General features: G+C 59.3%; 2 protein-coding genes across 2 annotated transcripts; both read right to left on the bottom strand.

Moving 5' to 3' along the window:
* Positions 1 to 1,897: 1,897 nt before the first annotated feature.
* On the bottom strand, positions 1,898 to 2,110 carry MNEG_8282 (hypothetical protein; the record flags this gene model as incomplete). The annotated part of the gene is made up of 1 exon (XM_014043246.1): positions 1,898 to 2,110. A coding segment is annotated over one exon (213 nt), but the record flags the coding sequence as incomplete, so codon positions are not given.
* A 2,588-nt stretch (positions 2,111 to 4,698) lies between these two features.
* Positions 4,699 to 7,331, bottom strand: MNEG_8281 (methylglyoxal synthase; the record flags this gene model as incomplete). The annotated part of the gene is made up of 7 exons (XM_014043245.1): positions 4,699 to 4,965; positions 5,277 to 5,470; positions 5,766 to 5,880; positions 6,140 to 6,232; positions 6,545 to 6,672; positions 6,839 to 6,927; positions 7,252 to 7,331. The coding sequence occupies 7 exons, from the start codon at positions 7,329 to 7,331 to the stop codon at positions 4,699 to 4,701; spliced, it is 966 nt and encodes a 321-aa protein (XP_013898699.1).
* Positions 7,332 to 9,439: the final 2,108 nt, after the last annotated feature.

The following is a 9,439-nucleotide window of genomic DNA, read 5'->3' as shown; positions in this document are numbered from 1 at the left end:
ATATATATGTGTGTGTACAATATGTACAAATATGTGTGTGTGTACAATACACAGATGCCAACCATACAAAGATATAATATATTGGTATGACAGTAGTACTTGAACCCAAGTGACATGTTGTATTCAGTGTGATAATCAGGCGTTAAGGGAGAGGGGATGTTCGTCCCAGCAATCCTTCAAGGCTCCCATCACGAAACAGATGCTCACATGCTAATCTGGGCATAGCCGATGCGGCCAGGCTGACCGCTTCCAACAGTCAGCAGCATTAGCGTGATGTGGAAGGAGACGGTCACGAGGTGGAGGCGCCACCCATGGCGGTCATCCAGTCAAAAGCTTCGCTGCCTGCCGTGGGGAGCCACCAAGGTCGGTGATTGTGAACAATGCAGTACCAATGACCATGTTGTGCGGCAATGCCAGCAATCAAACATACCGTATTGTGCAGAACAGAAAGCATCCAAATTGAGAACAACTCACGAGTTGGCTTGAATCCATTTTCATATACCCTCTCCTCCAAGCTGTGCGCAGGTGGTGCAGTTGCTGGCACGCCCAGGCGTACATGACGGTGAGCGACTCGGCAACGTCATCATTACCTGGCGTGCGTGATCAGTCCAAGGTACCAGCCAGGTGGGATCAAGAGAGGACGGCAGGCCATGTGGTGTCGGCACTGACGTTGTGTGATGACTGTACACTAGTGTCAAGCACCAACAACGAGGTTTTCGCGTTGCAAGCGCCTGCTAGTACCCAAGCGCCTGCGCGACCCCTCTCAGCTGGACATGGACACTTGACACATATTGGTTGTTGCCTGTAAGCCTCACCTGCTGGGGCTCCTCTTCCTAACGTGCCTGATTGTCAAGGGTTGGGCAGCGTAGGAGGTGGCCAGGTGGAGAAATGGCGGGAGAAACACAGCAGCAATGGCCAATTGGTGCAACCAAGCCGGACGCAACCTGCCCTGACCTGCACTCGGTTGTCAGCAACGCGCGAGTGGAACAGTAGGAACACCATGCCACACCCCTTGCAAGATGCGCGCGCGTCAATAATCACCATTCCCCTCCACGCAACACCACTGCTTCAGCACAGTCATGTGGAACGCCTAACCTGCTGCTGCTGCTGCTGCTGCTGCTGCTGCTGCTGCTGCTGCTGCTGCTGCTGCTGCTGCTGCCGCTTGTCCTCCTGCAAGTGACCAGCACATTGAATAAGGTGATTGACACGAAGGACGAACGGCAGCAAGCGTGCAGGGGAAGGGAAAACCAGCAGCCGTTAAGGGCGTAGCATGGGCGAAAAAGCAGAGCGGGGCGGAAGATTGATTGGTTGCATTGAATAATCCATTCAAGATGTGCAGAGGAGGTCCATGCAAAGCGGAGCTGCAAAAGCAGCGGTGCCAGTATCATGTGGCCTAGTAGTAGCTGGCATATCACAATACATGCGGGACTGCTGCTGCTTTGGGCCTTAACCACAACACAATGATGCAAGTTGCGCATGACCACTGCGAGCGCCCTTGCAAGAGCGTGCACGACTCACCCTCTGCTGCTGCAGGGCAATGGAGGAAGCCCAAACAGGAGCCGTGGAGGGTGCAGAGGGAGGGTACTGAATGTTGTAGGCAAGCAAGACAACAAGCACTCCGCAAGAACCGCAGCATTTAAATGCAGCTGCAGGCCGCACGCCCCACTTGCTCAGAACAGAAGGATTGGCCCAAGCAAGCGGCACACATGGGGTAGTGAGTCCAAAGGGGGTGCACCTTAGAAAATGCAGACAGATTTTTTGAATCAACATGCCCGGCGTCGCGTACGCTAGGGTGTGCTGGGTGCATGACGGTAATTTGCAGAGGAACCCCCCGCCCACCTGACAGGGCGGACAACTGGTGCCGCTGCTCCTGCACTTGACGTTGCCGCCTCAACACCTCCTGCTGCAGCAGAGCAGTTGCCTTCTCCCGCAGCGCCGTTTTCTGCTTCACCAGCGCCACTCTCTCCCAATGCAGCGCTGTCAGCTGCTCCCAAACCCTCTCCTCTGCGGCTGCCCCCTGCAGCTGGCGGAGCTGGGCTTTGAGGCCTTGCTCCGTGCTTTTCAGCTCGGCCAGCTTGGCATTGATGGTGTCAATATCTCTCTCGACCATGATCTGCTGTCCAGTGCCGGTAATTTTTTCGCTTCGGAATTATGCTAGTCCTCGCGGGTTCCTCCTCCACAGCACCACAAGACCAGATCGTTCTTGTCCAAAGGCCGTCTGAACATGGAAAATCGACACGCGTTGATCATCACGTAAGGGAAGTACGATACCATACCGTACTGCGGGTCAACGTGATGCAGCCCGGTTAGTGGCGCTGGTCCTGGCGGTGGTGTCCTGCACACTGTGCGCGGTTTTGCGCGCCTCACGCCCAGGTGTTTTCAGCCGTACACGGTTGTGCAGCTGCACAGACAGCCATGCTATTGCGGCGGCGTATCCCCCTGGTGCCCCGTCCACCCGGAAGGGTATTCTTCCGACGGGGCGACGACGATGACAACAGGGCCGATGGATGGGGCAGTAGCAAGGACGGAGGGCTGGTGGTGGCGGACGCCGTTGGCAACGGCGACGACAGCGAGGACCTGGGCGCACGGGTGGGTGGGTTCTCGGGGGGCCTGGGCAGGGGAGAGGGGGGTGGGAGGCACGGACGCGTCGCAGCAGTGCGGTGCGCAGGTACATGCGCAGCACCCTCACGCTTGCGCGCCTTCCGCTTGCGTGCCCTCACACACACGCCAGCCCCCTCACACACACACACACCCTCACGCTCACGCTCATGCGCCCTCTTCGCCACGCACATTCGCAGCGCCCATCCCCTCCCAACACACACGCACACACACACCTGCACGTACACATACACATGCACATACACAAATACATGCACATACACATATACACACACACACACATGCACATGCACATGCACGTGCACATGCACATGCAATACAAACACACAAGTATCGATGGCATCGCGCCCGTGCCCGTGCCTGCGCCTGCGCCTGCAGTTGGACGGCCCAGGCCTGGTTGATTGCATGCTTACCTTCTGGAGCAAAAAGTCCGCCCTCGCGCCCCTCGTGTCATGGCCAGGGTCCAAGAAGGAACTGTATTATGCGCTGTGCACCAACCCCAAAACCCAGGTGCAACATTGGGGGCTGCCGCAATGGTTTTGATCCAGATCAGCTCACATAGATCTAGACGGACAGGCAAGGAGCCTGGGTGGCTCAGCGAGGGGGCGGCCGCCGCGAGCAGCGGCGGGAATCTGCATGATTCCTTGCGGGGGCCTTGCCCGATAATCCTGCCCTTCCTGTGCAAATCGGCCAGAACCTTGCTGCCCTCTCACCGCCTCCCTTCCGGAGGATGTCAAGCCGGACGTGACGGCGGGCCGCAAGGTGCAGGCAGAGCTCGTGACGCTCCCTGGATTGCAACTTTATTGCCTTCCTCAGGGCAGAACTGCCGCCACCAAACATGACCGTGCTCGCTCTCATGCGCCAGCCGCCGCCTGTCAAGGTATGTGCGCGGCGTGCAAGGGGCGGGGGGGCCCAGGTGAGAGAGGGGCTGGGGACTCCTACGCCCACTTTGAACATCTGTGCCGCACTCCATTGGCGGATGTATCAATCCACAAGGCCCGGCTACCTGGCCCGTGGCCGGCCCCAGCTTCAACTCAGGAGTACCGCAGCGTTCCACCTGGCTTATTGTGGCGCATGCACTCTGCCGCCGCGCCTGAACAGGCAACCCTTGGAACCTCAGGTCGCATTCGGCCACGCCGACGCGGCAACCCGGTGGCCCGCTGACTCTAAAGCAGACACCGCTGCTTAGAAGTCATGCAACGTCAAGCTTTAATGAGTGTAAATTGTTCAATATGGTACCTGCCGTGCATTTTATAGTTTTACAGTGTGAGTATCTCATACAGAGTCGCACTGCAAACTGATCGCCGGACTTGCGTCAGCAGTTGGTTATGGCATGTCTTGAAGCTTTGTAACACCCCCGCCTGCGCCCCAGCACCCGAAAAACCGAGAGACCCTTGACAGCCCATTGAAAGACCTGCCAGGACCTGCCATGTGATACATAATGGGCACTCCCCACCCTGCAGCCATATATTGATCATATTGCTCACCACGTTGTGCGGGGCCGGCGCGCACTTCCTCCTACAGTTGACTGTGAGCGGCTCCTGATGCCACCAAAGTCCATCCATCACACATGACACAATTCCTGGCGCCCCACACCTAAAAACGAACGGTTTCAAACTTGCTTGCTGTATGTCATTCATGCAGGTGTGCACACACAGCCTGTCCGTCACGGTCAAAGTAAGCTGGGTCATTTCTATGCAGCGGTTATCTACGCAGCTTGGAGTCCGCCGAGTTTTGTGTGCTTTACAAGACGAACTTGCACAAACACATGCACGATTATGCACACACGTGCTTGAGAGGTCAAAGGCGAGGAGCTGACACCAGCCACAGCACTGGCTGTGGATTCTCTTGAGGGATACAACCAAGCACACCGCAGTGTACGAACACTGCGTTGCTTGCGAACGAGTTTGTTGACGGATCAAGACCCCAAAGTTCATTATATTTCACTGATCAAAAATGACAAACCGGGGCACAGGCGGGTCCGTGCAGGTGGGGGCCCCCCACACTGGTGCAGGGCATGGCTAATGCTCTCCGCGCTGTCCCCGCCGCTCACATCACCACCACCGACACAGGCTGCCCTCACTCCTGCTCCTGCTTCTGCCGGTCCAACGCCTGAAACGACGCCTCCACCGCCGCGCTCGCCTCCATACCCACCCCCGTCGTCGCGCGCGGCGCACTGGCCGCCGCCGCCGACGCGGCGCCCTTGATCGGGCCGCCCTCCTCCTCTTCGCTGCCCAGCGCCTCGGCCACCTCTGGGTCGAGGCGCGGCACGTACACCTGCAGGCTGGCCGGCTGAACGCGCGCCGTCAACGGAGTCGTGCCGAGCAGCTCCCCGTCGACCACCACCTGAGGGGCGTGTGCATGTGCGTGTGTGTTATATGTGTTGGCGCGAGGAGGAGGGGTTATGGAGCACAATAATGGGTGACGGGAGCGGGGGCCGCTCGAGGCGACATGGCCGACAGCAAACATGTTCGCCCGGCAGGTCACGGCGCATGGCCCAGGCAGGTTGCCGCGCGAGCAGAGCTTCAGACACGATTGGCGCGGCCAGGCCGGCCGGCCGGAAAACAAAAGCGACGAGCACTACCTGCTGCTTGAGCTGAACGCCCGGCCGAGCACGGCCCGCAGTGTGCAAGCACGAGTCTCAGCGGCAGGCCCACCTTCTGTGGTGGGTCAGTCTCAACAATGATCTCCTTGGCCCGGCCCCCAAACACTCTCTCCTCGTCTTGCACGGGCGCGCTGCCGTCGCCGTCCCCGTCGCCCATCATCACGCGCACCGCCAGCCGCGTCATGCCCATGAAGTTCTCCAGGGTACTGTCGCTGGCCACGTAGCCGACGACCTCCAGGAGCCCATCTGCGTGTAGAATGAAGCGTGGCCGGCCGTCAGTTTGCGCGGTCCGTGGCCAGCCGCGCGGAAGGCGGGCACAGAGTAACAGAGCAAAGTGTGCGGGGCGAACGCAGGCGTCGCCGCCGCAAGGGCAGGCAGCCGGGGTTTTGGTTGTTGTGCGATTGGCGATCTGGCGCTCGAGATTGCGAGGCCTGCAGTGTGCAAGGTCCCCGCACGAGCTTGCATCCACCCCGCCGCACGGCGCCCTGGCGCGTCGGTCCTTGCTCCTGCCCCCTTGGCCCTCAGAGCCCGCCGCACCCACCATCAGGGATGCAGTCCCCGACGTGGCCGTGGGCCAGCACAGACGTGGGTGGCGCGGAGTTGGCGATGGTGAGGGCGCCGATCTCTCCCTCATGAACCTCCCCGTCAACAGTGATCTGTGGTTTGGGGGGCAGATGATGTGCACAGGTGAGTGGTTGTGACTCAACTAACAGGGCTTCAGCATGCCAGCAAGGGCACGAAGGGTGCGTTGTGATGGAAGGCGGGGCGTAAGGCGGGCAGGCATTTCCGCCTCGCGGTGTGCGCGACCAACCGACGTCAGCGCGGCGCCGCCGCCGGGGGCGCGCTCGCCTTGGCGTGGAAGTTGCCGCCGCCCTTGAGCAGGGTTGCGCCGCCGGATATGATGTAGGCGGCAACGCCAAGCATGTCCTTCATGGAGCGGTCGGCACCCTCCACCACCTCTGCCTCGAAGCCCACGCCGGTCAGCAGGATGCAGGGCACGTCGGTGGCCTGCGGGGGCAAGGGCAGGAGAGCAGGGCGGGAGGAAGGGGCCCAGATTGTGGGCGTGCCGATCCGACGATGCTTGCTGGACCGGCTGCTTCGTCAAGTAATTACTAAAACTGCCCTCTTTTCCAGAGCTGCCTCCAGCCGCCCGCCACAGTGTTATGTTTAATGGCCCTTGGCCGAGCAGCGAGCGGTGTTAACGCTTGTAAGAGATCAACAGAGCGAAGAGGAGAGGGCAAACACAGGGAGATTGCATGATAACGGCGTGCCTGGTGGGCTGGGTGCCGCTGTGGCGCGGCCCTGAAACCAAGCCCTCACCTCGGAGGTGGTGACCAGCGCCATGTCGACCAGTGCCACGTGGCCGTCTGTGATGACGTCACACGCCCGCTCGGCAAACTCGTCGCCGTCATCCAGGTGTGTGGGGATGCCCAGGGCGACAGAGAAGCCTGGTGGGTTGATGCGCGGATGCCAGGGTTGAAAAGCTGCTTAAATACGATTGAGAGGCGGGGGCAGTGGGGCCACTCTGGGTGCATCACGGCAGCGTGCGCAGCGAGAAAAAGGGCGCGAGGCCACCCTGGGTGCGAAAAACGTGCCGAATGTCTTCTAACGCACCGTTGGCAGTGCCACGGGGTACGATGCCCAGCGGGACGCCAGAGCCACGCAGCACACCGGCCACCGCCGCGATCGTGCCGTCGCCTCCACTGCGCGCGAGGGAGGGGGTGAAAGGGGCAGGGAGTGAAGTTGAATGCGTGGGGAGGGGGTGAGCATCCATGCAAGACTGCAAAACCAGCCTGGCGGGCACACTCACTTGCACATTAAATTTGTGCACGCACATGCCGGTCAACCGGGAGCCTATCATTCGAAGTAACAAAGCACTCAACCGTTAGCCCATCATTTGAAGTAACAAAGCATTCAACACTCGCGCACTTGCTGTGCCATGCTCAGCCCCCTCCAGTGACCATCTAAACAGCGCTCCAGCGAGCGCGACTGTATCTCGTCCGCCGGACCAACCGCTCCAACCGCACCTTGCCACCACGAGGTCGGCGCCCTGCTCCAGCGCGCGCTGCGCCAGCGCCTCGGCGTGCACGTCCGGCTGCGTCACCATTATGGTGAGCTGAGGGAACCGATTGCCAAGCCGCAAGGCGATGCGGCCGAGCATGTCGGTGGCGGCCTCCTGGCCGGCGACCGGGTTGAAGATCAGGACGGGCCGCTGCGGCTGCCTGTCCTGCGAAACCCCGTTTCCGTTCGCTGCAGCGGCGGGGCGCGGCATAACGCGGCCCATACCGGGCCTGCGGGGGCCTGCGGCCTTGCGTCCATGGGCCATGCGGGCAGGCGCCGCCAGCACAGCACGGGCAGCGATGGCAGCGCGCCTGCCGCAGCTTGCGAGGCAGCGAGACGAGTGTGAGAGCATTTGTGCTAGCGTTCTGGAGGACTATGACTCTAGCGTCGAATAGGGTGCGTGTTTGAACGGCGTGTCTAAGAACAAATCTGATCCAGCCTCGAAGACCGCCTAAACGACTCCACACACGTGTAAGATAATTATCATGGAAATGAATTACAGCCAGTCTTGTTTGACACGGATTACGCACGCATGTGTGAGTGGTTTGCCGCGTGGCCTGCGGCGTCACCCCGACTCGCGCTGAGGCCCAGCAGGTGCGGCTCATAGGTCTTGCAACAGTGATTCATACAGTGTTGCATGCATCCACAACCGAGGTTATCCTCCCTTCCCTCACATGATCAGCAGAGACGCACATCAGCAGCGGCTTGCAAGGACGGCCATGCTGAAGCAGGTGTCGGGCCCACAGGCCACATCCGGCAACCCCCGTTGACAAATGCTGGGGCGGCACCCCGACGACCCCCATCATACTTGCCCACATGCACACAGTGTTCTCAGAGTACTGGCGGAGCGGTATGGGCAGACCACTCCCTCGTGCACACTGCTGCGTGCCACTCGCTGAGTCAGGTGTCTGCAGTGCCAGCCATCCTCTGCAGACGTTGCTAGGGAAACAACAGCATGATCAGGACGGATTGGTTCGAGGACATGTATGCAAACTCTTGCCGAGTTCGTCGTCCCCCTCGGGCAGAATGGCTTGCTACAGCGTTGCCTCTTAGACAGCTCAATCATCCGCAGCGAGTGACAACACCACGCGGCAGGTTTCATTGGCCCTACCACAAGTTCCTGCCTGCTGTTGATGCCAGTTTAATGAAGAAGCCTAATCCAGCCAAATGGACAGTCATATAGATCTCAGGTTCACACGCAACTTACCTCAACACCATGGCCCTTTCTATTATGATGTAAATCCAGCACGCACATCTGACGCAACACACCTGACCCAGTCATCAGAGCACCCTGACAATGCTGGCTTGGCTTTTGTTTTTAATCACACCCGAGATTTGCAAAGCTTTCGCAACCCCACATGCTGTGTTCTTCCCATCGTTTGGATCAATACCGTACGAGTAACGGCGGTACACGAATGTCCAGCACTTGTGATGTTTGTCAAGGTTGCATCTACACACTACAGAATGCCGCCACAGGTCACGCTCCCTAACAGCTCACACCAGCTCCACAGTTGTCACCTGCAAATTCAGCTGGATCTGCTCTCCAAAATTCAATCGGGAAGGTGGTCGGGTGGTTGCGACATGAGCGGGTGCCGCTTGACTCGTCACTGACCAGCAGCTCAATGTGAGGGCCAGACACTAACAGCCCTCCAAGACTGGTTGCAGCGCGACCGAATGACAATTCAAGTGAAATCAGGTCCCTCCAAACACGGATCGCAAGGACGCAAAGAGCTTTCAAAGGACGCAAAGAGCTTTCAGAACCCGTTGATGTCGCTGGCGCGTATGTTGCAAGGTATTACTCTCCCGCGTGTTTTCAGCATATAATATCGGAGTCAGATCTACAGTGCGCCTCAGCCGCGGGCCGCGGGTCGCGCTCTGTGCACGGCCACCAGACTGATAGAGTGAAACTCAAAGTATTACGGAAACACTTACGGACAATAGGTGAAGATCCGGGCCGCTCGCGCGGTTGGCCAAACCGCGCAGCGGGTGCAGGGTGCGCGAGTGCCCCCACTACGCAGCTGCTTTGTTCAGTCCCAAGCTGAGGCAGTGAGTGTATAATATGTCCTCACTGTGCGCACCTTTTTCCAAACAGGATTACGCCTTGCCTTCCGCAATTGTGGACCAGCAGTGACTCTCTCCCCGTGCGGCTGTGAG

The sequence above is a fragment of the Monoraphidium neglectum genome (assembly GCF_000611645.1).
Source record: "Monoraphidium neglectum strain SAG 48.87 unplaced genomic scaffold scaffold01556, whole genome shotgun sequence".
Taxonomy (NCBI): Eukaryota; Viridiplantae; Chlorophyta; class Chlorophyceae; order Sphaeropleales; family Selenastraceae; genus Monoraphidium; species Monoraphidium neglectum.
Note: the sequence above shows the minus strand (reverse complement) of the source record. Positions and strands in the feature narration are given on the sequence as shown.